A 13,575-nucleotide genomic window follows, 5' to 3' on the forward strand; every position below is an offset into this window, starting at 1 on the left:
AAATTATGCCTGAAATTTATGTAAGGGCACAGACACATGGTTGATTTATTGATCTGTTCAAAGAATATATGTTTAAAAGGTATATAGAAAGTGAATAAAACTGGCGGTCTTTTTAAAGAAAAGAAAACTGAAGGGTGAAACTGGTACTTCTCTGATGTGAGCATTAAAAAGAAGGCTATCCCCAGAAATCAATTCTTGGAGCAGCCTTATTGATATCACACTGTGGTTAAGAGTATTAGACTTTGTAGTTGATGCTCAGCTCTGCCACCAGCAGCTCTGAGACCATGAGGAAAGCCACCTGACTGCTATGTACTTCCATCTCCTAGAGTTGCTCTGAGGATTAAAATAAAGAAAGTTAGTCGAATGCTTAACCCACTACGTATCCTATAATAAATGCACAATTCAGAGAAAAATGACTTTTTCAGTCATTTTGTCATCTTCATCATGATCATCACCAGCATCTAAAAATTATTCAAAAAAATAACTACATGATGAGATTTCCAACTTTGTACGAGATAGTAAAGATCTAAATTGATGATAACAGACCATAGGAAGTGGGAGAAAAGGGGAAGGTGAGTTCTGGCTCAGACAGGAACCGATTCAAACACTTGGGGAAAATAGGTTAAAGTTTCTTTACCCATAAATATTGGGGAGGACTCAGAAAATGGAAGGAGCCAGTGGGAGGGCTCCTTGTGAACAGAGCCCAAGGGGACTACCAAACCAACTCTCATGGATCAATTTTTGGCAGCAGAATACTAGATTTGGTGTGTCTATTCTGGGCTTTTTTTTTTTTGTTTTTTTTAATGTGAGACTTGTCAGTTCTCACTGCCTGTTACCCTAATTTTTTTAGTTCCTCACCTGATTTCCCTTACTGCTATGTCTCTAGAGTAGACAATTGTTTGATTAGAAATATTGTCAAAGTATATCTTCAAGAAGTCATCAGATCCTAACTTTCCAATTAATTCAGGAGAGTGAATAAGACAGAGGCCACCAAGCCAAGAGAAGAACTGAGAAGGCCAGGAGCTGAGATGGAGCTAATTGAGCAGAAGGTGAAAGCAAAATAGGTCAACTGAAAACTGAGTGCCCTCTGGGAACCTTGTATTCCATCTTTCATTCATTTGGTACAGGTCCTAGTTTCTGCCCTGAGGAAAAGCTCTCCAAATGGAGTTAGATCTCCAAATTCATTCCCTGCGGTGGGTTTTGCTTTTCACAGTTTTATCTCTGTATGAGCAAACTAACCCATGTCCCATGTTATGAGATAAGCCAGAGGAAAAATCTCTCAGTCTAGGAACATGGTGAAACCTTCAGGCCAGCCAGTCTGTTGTTTTGAAGGGCCATGAGGACTTGAAAAGACTGGGAGGAGAGACAGAGCATGTCAGGGCTATTGGACAGGGATGGAGACTGATGGATGCTAAGCTAACTCTCAGGATCAGCAGTAAACTGATCTGAATAGATCTTAACAGAAGAGCATGAGATATGGTTGGTAAGTTAGGGTTGCTCATTAGCAGTAAGGTAAACTGCAGGTTTGAAACCAGGTTTTTTCTTTAAAAATTTTTTTTTTCAAAAAGGTGCAGTGGCACACTCTTATAATCCCAGCTACTCATAAGGCTGAGGCAATGGGATCATAAGTTTGAGGCCAGCCACAGCAACTTAGCAAAATCAAAAGGGATAGGGTATAGCTCAGTGATTTAAAAAAAAAAAAAAAACCTTGCCTAGCCTAGCATGTGCTTAGCATGTGTGAGGCCCTAGGTTCAATCTCCAGTACCACAAAAGGAAACACACACACAAAGAAATTAGAGAAAACACCTCAATGAAGGAACATTCCTGAGGGAATAAAATGTTCAGGAAAGAGAAAAAGTTAAACTCCAGAAAACATTAAAAGCACACAAGTCAAACTAACTGAGGGCTCTAGCTATTGGGGGTTGGGGAAATAAGGAAGTAGATTCAGACCCAGAGAGAGTGAAGAGTATATAGACCCAGGGAAGCGACCTTAGGAGTTAGGCTATTCTTTTGAAATTCGGCCCCTTGAAATTCTCACTCTTCAGGCTGCATAACAGAGTGGACCCTTCAATTGAATGTTGTCAGTTGATGAGAGTGGAGGAGGTTAAGGAAACAAGAGGAAAGTATATAGAAACACCAGATATAGAATGCTGGGCAGATTTCACATTCAGCTTTGATCATATTCCTAAGATACCAGACCTCTCTGAGTCTCACTCTCCCGACTGAAATACTTCAGCCTTTCTCTGTTTCCCTTACCAGGACCCTTGACACTTTCCACTTTATGAATTCCTGGCCTTGGGACGCCTCTGGGATCTTCCTGCTTCAAAAAGGACCCTTCATAGAGTCAGTTTCATGGAAATTTGAAAGAAGAGGCAGGCTCTTCCTTTCATGCTTGTTGTCTTAGTTTTATTCTGATATCCTATGGTTAAGAGGCAAGGAATGGACTAGAAATCATGATTTGAGCAATTTTATTTATTTCTTTTGGTTATTTCTGGATATCATCCGTTATGATTGAGGGATAGAATCTTGTACAATGGAACACAGGAACCAGATCGGAACCAGAATTGGACATGTAGATTTTTTTTTTAACTAATTGTGTAGCCTTGAGCCATTCCCCCAGGTTTCTCTAGTTCTGAGTTTCTGTTTCTGAAAAAGATTCACTACTTAGTTTCTAAGGACCTCTCCAATTATGAGATATTTTTATAGCAATAGTTGTGGGATGGTAGACATAATCTTTGCAGTCAGTAGAAGAACAAAGCTACTTCAAAAGCTTTGCCCTTGCTAGCAAGGCAAACTGGTGACAAGTCACTACATCTGTCTGAGTGAGGGTCAGGTTCTTCTTCTGTAAGATAGACCTGGAAGTCTCCATGCTGCCTCATCTTATTGTTTCATTGTGGCAAATGGAATAATATGCAAAAACTTTATAAACCATATTTCAGAACATAAGTATTTTCTGCTGTTCCCTTTGCTGTTGCTATAGACATTGAAAAACACAGAGAACACTTTAAGGCATGTGTACATGGTTGCATGGCAGTGTTGTTTAGATGTAGTCTAATGATCAAAGAGATGTAAAGCACAGGGTTGGGTTAGTTAGTAAGCCTTAGGGTTTGTAAGCTTTAGCTTAGCAGCCTTTCATGGATCCAGCAAGCCTATACTGATCTTGGTGGTTCCTCACAGGTGACAGCAGAGCTGGATGCCTGGAATGAGGACTTGCTCCGGCAGATGAATGACTTCAACACGGAGGATCTGACCCTAGCAGAGCAGCGTCTGCAGCGCCACACAGAAAGGAAGCTAGCCATGAATAATATGACCTTTGAAGTCATCCAGCAGGGACAGGATCTGCACCAATACATCATGGAAGTCCAGGCTTCTGGTAGGCAACCTCTCATTCTTCTGGTAGGAGAGACGATGAAAAACGAGGACACCACTTGCCTCCAAAGACCACTCCCCCACTCGCATTCATTTATTTCTACCAAGAATAGAAACTTTACCCCCATTTTAAAGAAAGTAAAAGCAAAGCCATGAGACCTAAAATAGCTTGTCCAGGGCTGCCCAGTTAGGCTCTGGGAAAGATGGGAATAGAGCCAGGGTCTCCTGGTACTGCAAAGAGAATGGGTGAACTAATGGTAGAAATTAGCTTAGTCTTTTGTTTTTGGTTTGTTAAAATATTTTTTAGTTGTAGATAAGCATAATACCTTTATTTTATTTACTTATTTTTTTTATATGGTGATAAGAATCAAACCCAGTGCCTCACACATGCTAGGCAAGCACTCTATCACTGAGCTATGACCCCAGCCCTGTATTTTGTTTTTTAATGGTGACTTGGAAAAGCAAACCAAAAGTAGTCAGACATATGTGGAATTGTTCTAGCTCCCCATCCCATCCTCAACACACCCTCTCCTCTTGTCCTCTACTCTCAGTCAGTCTTCTCTCATGTTTCCCAAAGTCCTCAATTTTTTATCACTGGTCTATGGGTGAGTATAAACAATGCTGATAAAATTTTATTGCAAGATCATATAATTTTATTACTTCTCAGAAAATATGGCCAAGTTACCTGGATCTTACTTCTTTTCTTGCTCAAGATTTATTCAAAATGTATCTGCCAAGTGCCTGATCCCTTAATGTACTCCTGCCACTCTCCAAGATGGCCTTTTAGGACTGAGGAGAGCCATAGTGATCCCAAAGAATAGCTGATCCAGGAGAAAAGATGCCACTTATCTGGTCACATTCTGGTAGAAAGTGGGAACCCAGGTTGTCTTCTGCCCACCCCACGTGTTAGTTAGCTTTTCATTGCTATGACCCAAGTACCTAACAAGAACAACTTAGAGGAGGAAAAATTTATATTGACTCATGGTTTCAGAGGATTCAGCCCATGGTTGGCCAGTTCCATTGCCATGGGCAAGACATCATGGCAGAAGTGCATGACAGGAAAACTGTTCCGCTCATGAAAGCCAGGAAGCCTGGGAGTAGGGCAGGGAGAAGATAAACCGTTGCACAGAATGTCCCCAATGACCTGCTCCTTCCAACTAGATCCTACCTCCCAGTAGTCTATTTAGTTCCATAATCAAATGGATTAATCCAGCTGATAATGCAGAGCACTATAACTCAATCATTGCCTAAAACCCCCACCTTATGGGACTTTGGGGGAAATTCTAGATCCAAAATATAATGTTCCAGGTAGATCATATGTACATTAAAATTTGAGAAGCAGTGTTCTAGCACGTGAACTCTGCATTTTCAAGGCCTTATTAGGGGAGTGTGGTAGCGGGTAGAGAGTGATCCCTTCTGTGTGATTGAGACTCCCATCTGGACTCAGGGTTTAGCCCACAGCAGCCCTTGTGATGCTACTGTACTTTAGACTGGGGACCATGAGAAATGAAGACAATACTTAGGAGAGGGGCTAGGCAAGAGACAGTAACTATGCAAGGATGCTCACCTTCACCACTCCAAGTGAGCATGTCTGCCAGGTGCAGACATGACCTTAGGCAAGCCAACCTCTGTCCCAGGATCCAAGTATCCATGGTAAAAGAAAGATAGCAGGGAGCTGGCAGTCTTTGAGGACTGCCTGTGTCTGGAGGTTGGCTGTGCTTGGCGTCCATCTTAGCCATGAGGACTGAGTGGGTGAAAATACCCCCAGGCAGATGGACTGCCCACCCCCGCAGTATCCTGTTCTAGAAATGAGTTTTGTTAAAAAAGGTTTGGTTGGCCTCTTCAGCACTATCCACTGAGACTGGCTGTTCCTCTATTCCTACCTCAGCTAGCTGTTCAGGCTGGCAGAACCCATGAGCCTTCAAATGGAATGAATCCAGGCATTTCAGGGAAGCTTATTTCCTGTCCATGATCTGGTCGTGCAGAAAAGTCATCTGTCTCATTTCTGGACTTGCAGCAGGGGAAGTAAGAGTCATGCCAGAGCTGGGGGTGGAGGTGGGTGAGGGGTGCACCCAGGGTGGGTCTTGCTCCCCACTCATGGCTAAGGAATGCAAGACTTAAGAAATATAGGACTGGTTGGTCTAGTTAACTTTACTTGGACTAAAGGTAAAATAATTGTCATTCTAAAAAAAGAACATTCAGAAAAATTAAGACTTACTGGGTTTTAGCCCTTTCTGCTAAATTAATTAAGGGCAAATGCTTTGAATTTTTTAGTAGCAAAAGTCTTGGCACAAGTCAACATTAGCCTGAGGAATAATTTCTTAATTTGTTATGTTCTTTCCTCACTACAGCATTATCTGTTTGCATCTCAAGTTCAGAGGCGGGAAATTTGACCTGGAAGAATACATGTTGCCTCAATTCAATGTCCCATTCCACCACTAACAAGCAATCTGATTTTGGAAGACCCTTCTCTTTCTCTTTAGACCTTACTTTCTTCTGTATCTAGAGCCACATGTGGGCCTTGATTCCTAAAGTCTCTTCCAGTTCTCACTTCCCATGATGCAGTCCAACTACTTTCATTGGTTATGCCATGGGTCTTCTTGCCAATTAAATCTGGCTATATAACTGCTACACTTGACCTTTGAAATGACAGATGCTGCTTGGCATGACTCCAGAGGCTGTGAGGCAGGAGGATCTCAAGTTTAAGGCCAGCCTCAACAATTTAGTGAGGCTCTGAGTAAGTTAGTGAGATCCTGTCTCAAAATAAAAAATAATAAAATAGATTGGGGATAAAACTCAGTGGCAGAGTGCCCCCAGGGTTCAATCTTCAGGACCAAAAAAGATGAAGAAGGAGAAAAGAAAAGAAAGAAAGATCAAGAGCTGTGTGTCTTATGGATATAATTTTGCATTTAATCAAATCATCAAGTACTCTCTTTTTACACCACTTTTAAGTGAAAAATCTTTGGAGCCAGTTGTAATAATGCCTAGAATTTACTGTGCCTAAGCACTCAGGCCCAGTATTTGAAAACAGTGTAAATAAATTCCAAAGATAATTACATCTTGTGGGGATTTTGAGAGCACAAACACAAGAGGAAATCCTGAGTTGATATCCACTCCTCTTGCTACCTGGGTGTCCTTGAGCATATTACCCAGTCCCCATGATGCCTCCCCTTCCTCTAGGAAATAGTGGTCAAAGAAATACCTACCACATGGGGACACTGCAGGATGCAGTGGGATCATCCACTAGTGTGGAAAGGGTTCAGAAAAGCTTGACAGCTGTCCTGTTTTATGCTTGTATTCTAGCACACACTTCATTCTCTTGGGGTTTTGTGTTCCAGCAGATTCTCCTACAGCGTGAAGGCAGTCTTTTTACACTCCCAGCCTCTAGCAGAATGGTTATGTCTTACAGTCAGTTCTCAATAATGTTTGCTGAATTAATCAAAAACAAACAGTGTGGGTGGAACAGACATAGATTAAAATAATGAACCAAAAATAATTTTATTTGTATTGTAGAAGGAAAGAAAAGGAAGGGCCTGTGGTTTTTCAAAATCGAAGCTACTCAAGGGTTAACAGGACTGTGGACATGCTAGAGCTTAGAGGAAGAGAAGAGAGCTTTGATGTAAAACAGTGGTTCACAGCCTGGCTGCACATTTAGAATCACCTGGGAACTTCTTAAAAATACCAATGACTGGGCCTCATCTCTCAGGGAGTCTTACTTAATTGGCCTGGAGTGGGCCCAGGTTTTAATTTTTTTTAAACTTCCCAAGTGATTCTCTGGTTAAGAGTAGAGAAAACTGATCTAAAAACCTGATTAAAGGACTTTACGTTCTGACCTCAGTATTGTATAGAGGGGTGATAGAGAAAGAGAAATGGGAGGAGAGGAGAAAAGAGGAAGAAAAAAGATATTCTCTGTTTGAGGCTGACACAGATATTTAAGAACATGAACAGTTGAAAACATGCTGTAGGTGTGGAAAGCACAGCCAGAAATCCCTGAATCTGACCCTCTGCTGCAGCTGCCTGTCTCCTTCAGGAAAGTGAAATGGTCCCCCGACCTTTCAGCCAGGGAAAACAGAGCCATGTTTATTGTTGTTTACCATCAGTGCAGAGGGTTCCATAGCTAAGTATAACACAGGGGCATCTCTGGTCTCTGCATGCTGGCCACTATGCTGTCTTTACAGTTATAGCTGCATGTTGGAATCAGCCGGGGTCCTTAAGAATCAGTGATGACTGAGTCCCAGCTGCAGAAATTCTGCTGCTGTTGGTCTGGGATGTGGCCAGGGCTTGATGATTTTTAAAAGTTCTCCAAATAAATCTAATGTGAGCAGGAGTTGAGAGCCCTAGTCTAATAGCTTTCAAACCATACTTTATAATAATGTGCATTGAGCAAATGCATAAATACCTGTCAATAAATTTTATATTTACATTTTACATAAGGCATTCAACAGTCCTGTAAGTAATCAACAAAAGGTATACTCTACATTAAAGGGAAAAGTGAAAAATGGATATTATGAGCCAACTAGATACCAGGCACTCTATATATTATATCTCACTTAGTCCTCACAACATCCCTAAGAAGTTGTTGTTGATTCCCATTACACAGTTGAAGAAACAGAGGCTCGGAAAGGGTAAGGAGCCAGAATCTCACCATTAGTAGGCTGCAGGTGTAGATTCAAATCTAAGTCTGACTTTTCTTTCCTAAAGCTCTCAGTGCTGTCCATCACAATATGTGACCTCAGATCTTCCTAATGAGGCCTGTTTGTTCACTGACCAGGGATGTATTGGGTGATATGATTCCAGCACAATCCTGGAGCCAAAAGAAATAGAGATGAATGTGACTGACATAGGCCTGGTCAGGGAGCCTGTGTTCCTGTAACAATATGGACAAGTTGATAAGGAACCAACTTTGGTGGAAGTGTTTTGATGGAGGGATGGGCATGGGACACTATGGGGGCACATTAGAAAGAACCCTCAATACAACTTTTTTTTTAAAGAGGCTGACAACTATTTTATTGTAAATACAATTCACAACTTGAAATAAAGAACACAAATCTCTTTGCATTTCTGAGAACCCCTAAGGAAGATGGATAGGTCTACGATTAGATTGAGAGCAGTAAAACTGACCAAAGCAAACTCTACTTGCTGTAGACTGGTGAATACTTATGAGTCGGTAGGTTTTAACTGGCAGTCATACCAATGTATTTGGGAGCAATGGAAGAGGGGGGTTACTTTCTGTTCTAGGCATAGTTTGAACAAGACCGCATGTTCCTCCTGTTCACTCCACTCACAATAATGGGTTCAAAATGATGAGTTCAGAGGTGGTAGGCATCCCCTTCATCTTTTTTATTTCCTGTGTTGATAAAATAATGTGGAACAAATGAAATTGCAGGCCCTGGCTCTTGGGTAGGCTGGGAGCCTGTTCTGGATGATGTCTCAAGCAGGTGCTGGCCTCTTTGGTAAGTTGTTAGGCTTCAAGTGCCCATTCACATCAGTGTGGCAGGGGTTAGCTGTGAACCTCACACCAAAAGACACCTTGACTCAGCCCAGCGTGCTAAACACTAGAGACACATGCAGAATGAAGATAAGCTTGACTAAATCCTCACTGTGACTGGACATCAAGAAAAGATGGATCTTAAATTACGTTTCTAGAAAGTAAACATAGGGACCAGGAGTCATCCTCCATACTGAGCACTGAAGATGTAGAAATTTCTCTGTTCTTATATTTTTTTTTATTGAGAAGGAGATGATCTACCTCATCCTCCTGGTAATTGAAAATAGTAACTAGAGGGGGTTGGCTGCCAAAAGAACAAGCCTGTTCTTTTCTCTGTCTCCCACAGATATTTCAGGATCTGGGACTTGGAATTATGAAACTGACAGAAAAAATAAATATGAAAAGATACTGAAATTATAACCATGTAACACCAGAAAATATTTTTTCCCACTCTCCCATATTGTCCTTATATAAAACACTATTTTTGCCTCTAGAAATGAATTTCCCTAAGCATGCACAGACTTTCTTGGTACTCCCCCAACTGCAGGCTACAGGTGTGTTGGTGGTGGCAGTGATGAATTTCTTATGGTGTGAGTCAGAGTGATAGATATGTCTCCAAAAGGGGATTTGTTTTTCAGTAGGCCATATGTTAAGATTGGTGGGTTCCCTGGAATTTAATCCTCATGGAAGTATGATATCCTTTGGGGACTTACCTGCTGAGCTTTTGAGTCTGAATCCCATTGTGGGTCAGGTGCCTATTTTTCTGCATCTCAGATGAAGTGTCAACATCAGGACCACAGCTACTTTGGGTCAAAGGTTATAGGATGAGGAGCCAGTGAAGGATTTGGACAGAACTGACAGGTTACAGAGCCAAGTAAATCAGGGCTCAGAAGAAGCAAATGATTCAGTTAGAATTTTCCCAAAGATGAGAATCAAAATAGGTAGACAATGAGAATAAAGAAACAACATAAATCACAACTTGCACCAAGTCAGAGACAGGAACCAAGAAGGCATGAATGGAAGAAGGCAGAAAGTTGAAAGTTTAAGGTGAGTGCCTGGAACTAGGAAAGCGATGGGGCTAGGAGCAGTAATCTATATTTATTATGGGTATATGGATCTACATTGATTGCTTGGTATATGACACATATGCACACATGTATGTATATCACTGAGGCTTTACATGCATTATCTCATTTTATCATCCCAACAAATTTAAGAGGTAACTTATAAGGTAGGTAGGTAGATAGGTAGGTATGCATAATTATAGTTTACATGTGAAGAAAATGAAACTTCTGAGAGGTTAGATGACTTGCCCAAGATCCAGATTTTAACCCTCAGTATTGGTTCAGAACCTAGTACACTTCCTATGTTGTCTCTGAGAATTAAATAAGAACTACAGTTCAACTCACTAGCAACAAAAGAACTGGGATAACTAAGGCAGTCCCTTTACTTTGTCTGAGACTTTGTTAATGACCCTTCCTAAAGCAGAAATCCATTCAAGGAAGGCTACTTCAGAACTGGTGGAAGTAATGTATAAATAGAAGTGTTGGCAGGGTGAGGAGAGCACATGTGTGTGCAGCTGCACTTGGGTGTTGGGAGAGGTATAGAGAAAGAGCAGAAAGGAAGATACACAAAGAATGGAGCCCCAGATTTATGCTGGCAGATACCAACTTATGGCCCTGCTGGTGGTTTATTAAAACTGGATGGTATATTCATAAACATTGGGAACACTTAATGGTGACTGGGCTTCTCATTGCTTTGAACCAATAGAATAATGAGCAAACTTCCTTGTGTGAGCAAAACTTAAATGTGATAGTTTCTCTAAATGGATAAGCATTCAATATCCCTGTGGTGTGCTGGGGTATATTTATGGTATGTGTTTGAGAGCTAGCATGTATTTCTAAACATTGCTTTTTTTTTTTTTTTAGAGGACCAAATAATTCAGCTAATAAAATTGTCACTCCCCAGCTACTCTCATCATAGTTTACTTTCCATCTAATGAGAAATTATATCTGACCAGTTAAAAGAGAATGTGCCTTTGGCAGAAGTTTCCGAGACAGAATCCTTTTAGTTTGGTTTTGTATTTTCTGATTTGATCCAGAGGCTTGCTTGTGACTATTCTGGGTGTTGGGAAATCACCTATCAGGAACTAGTGCGTGCAGTCTAGTAGGGATGAATTTCCAGAGAACCAACTCTCTAACTCTATTTGATAGTAAAGAACTGATCACTTGCTGAAAAGTAACTCCCAGGCAAAGTATCAGTTAACTCAAAAGAGTTGGCATGTTCTGAATATCCTAAATAAGGGCCTGTTATCATGATCTGTCTAATTGAACAGAGGGATCTGTAGAGGTTGGGAGGGGTCTGATGATGGTCACTTCCAAATCCAGTTTTCTTATGTGTATTAAGGAAATGTTGTCTTCACAGTACTATGTGGTTTTAAATATTTATATTTTTTAAAATCAGGAATTGAGTTAATCTGTGAAAAAGACATTGATCTGGCAGCCCAGGTGCAAGAACTACTAGAGTTTCTCCATGAGAAGCAGCATGAATTGGAGCTCAACGCGGAACAGACCCACAAACGGCTAGAGCAGTGTCTCCAACTGCGGCACCTCCAGGCTGAGGTCAAACAGGTGAGCCTGGCCTGGTGCCTGCTCCTGCTGTGGGTGAGGCATGCAGAGCCACAGCTGTAACCCCTGAGTAGCCAAGCCTTAAAAAATAGATAAGAATTCGTACTAATTTTGGAAAGTTTGGCTGCTGTACCTAATAGACTCCATGGTACAATACCTCAATCTATAGCACATTACAATCTAAAGAGAGCATATCAGAGATTTTTCAAGTTGTCACCTATATCCTTGTGACAGCTCCTGACACAAAGCTGACAGTCATTGAGTAGTAGCCATTTCCATCATTATTTCCAATGTGTGTGTGACTTGTATAAGAACATTTTCTTGCCATTTAAAAGTTAATTCAAAAAAAAAAAAAAAAAAAAACTAAGAATTTTTATCTGCATGAGGCATTTTACTGGAGTATACTCAGACCTCCAGGAACATGTACCTAATGACCAGTGGCACATTTGTAAATATTACTGTATTAGTTGTACTTTTGTCTCTGTGGTCAAAATATCTAACAAGAACAACTTGCAGGAGGAAAGGTTTATTTTGGCTTATAATTTTCAGAGGTTCAGTCCATGGTCAACTGACTCCATTGCTTTGGGCCCAAGGTGAGACAGACCATCATGGCAGAAAGGCATGCCTCCATTCATTGCAGCCAGGAAGCAAAGATAGAGAAGGAGAGGGCTGCAGGAAAGATGAACCCTTCTGGGGCATACTTTCAGTGACCTACCTCTTCCAGTCATTCCCCAGCCTGCCTAGCCTAGAGTTATCACCCATTTAATCCTTTCAAACCAAGAGAAACTGATTAGAGTTCTCATAATCTAATCGCTTTACCTTCGAATATTCCTGCATTAACAAGGAGCTTTAGGGGTTATTCCTCATATCCAGAAGAAGGAATGCCTTATTCTGCCCTTGGCCTCCAAAAGCTCATTGTCCATCTCACAGTGCAAAATGTACCAAGTCCATCTCCAAGAGTCTTAACAGTTCCAGCATTGCCCAATGGCCCAAGACCAAAGTCTCATCTGAGACTCAAGATTCTTTTCTTATGTATGGTGTCTGCTAGAGATTTTAGATTTAAATGTCTTAATTGAACACAGGGACAAATATCATATTTTATTTAACTCAGTTACCTGTATTCAAGATATCCCTTGCTAATGCCTATGCCGTGGTTATTACATTATTATTTGTTACACTGGGCAGAATTATCTTCACTCCTCTTCTCTTCCGATCAGTGCTCAGCCAGAGCCCAGCCACATGCCATGCTAAAAGTCTATATTCAGCACAGATGAAATCAAATCACTGAACCCCATGCAAGACTGGATCACAGAGCTGCCATCCAGGTGTTTTCTGCTTAATTACACGTGAGCCTCTAGATAGAAATGTTATTCACAAGGAATCCTAGCAGTAATGTTAGAATGTTAATTACTGTTAGAAATCCTAGCAGTAATGAGTATACAAATTTTGAAATATCTAGCATTAGTACTTTCATTCATATGAGAGGTACTTTCTCACTTATGATCACTTTTTAAAAGAATAGTCCCATGAGGAAAATTGTGTTATGCTTTCTTTATAAATGAGGAAACTGAAGTACACAGAATTAGTGCTTTCCAGGGCCTCCAAAGGTTTGCTGAAACCTGAGCCCAAGCTTCCTAAGTCCAAGACTCACCTCTGGTGGGGGGTGACCCGTACCCACACAGGAGCAATAAAGAGAAGCCCTCCAGCAGAACCCAGCCTAGGGGTTCCTGACCTCTCTGGCACCACATCTGAAAAGACAGGCAGGCATGGCCTCAGCTGCATGGAGAGGGTGGCACCTGAAGCCAGCAGGTCTCCAGCAAGTCATCAGACTCCTTCCCTGCTCTCATACCTGGGAATTTCCATCTGTAGCAGAAGACAGGAGTGAGTGACCAGCTGGAAAAAAAAAAAAAAAAAAAAGAGAAAACTTTGAAATGGAAGACATAGTTTTGCTTTTGTTCCTGATTTTTAATTTTATTTTTTGCTTCAGCATCAATAATAAATTCCATAATTATGTTTTTCTTAAACTGATATTAAAGTAGAAATGAATTTTCATTCTTTAAGTATATATCCTTTATACAGTGTGGTCTGGGA

At 41.0% G+C, this 13,575-nt stretch overlaps 1 protein-coding gene across 22 annotated transcripts in view; it reads left to right on the forward strand.

Annotated features, from left to right (window-relative positions):
* Window positions 1-13,575, forward strand: part of KALRN (kalirin RhoGEF kinase) — a 647,130-nt gene that overhangs the window by 360,406 nt on the left and 273,149 nt on the right. For all 22 annotated transcript variants that reach the window (XM_079156104.1, XM_079156093.1, XM_079156099.1 and 19 more), the window contains exons 14-15: window positions 3,178-3,373; window positions 11,321-11,487. In XM_079156104.1, coding sequence (XP_079012230.1) covers window positions 3,178-3,373; window positions 11,321-11,487 — 363 coding nt within the window. The remainder of the gene's footprint in view (window positions 1-3,177; window positions 3,374-11,320; window positions 11,488-13,575) is intronic.

The sequence above is a fragment of the Sciurus vulgaris genome (assembly GCF_902686455.1).
Source record: "Sciurus vulgaris genome assembly, chromosome: 10".
Classification (NCBI taxonomy): domain Eukaryota; kingdom Metazoa; phylum Chordata; class Mammalia; order Rodentia; family Sciuridae; genus Sciurus; species Sciurus vulgaris.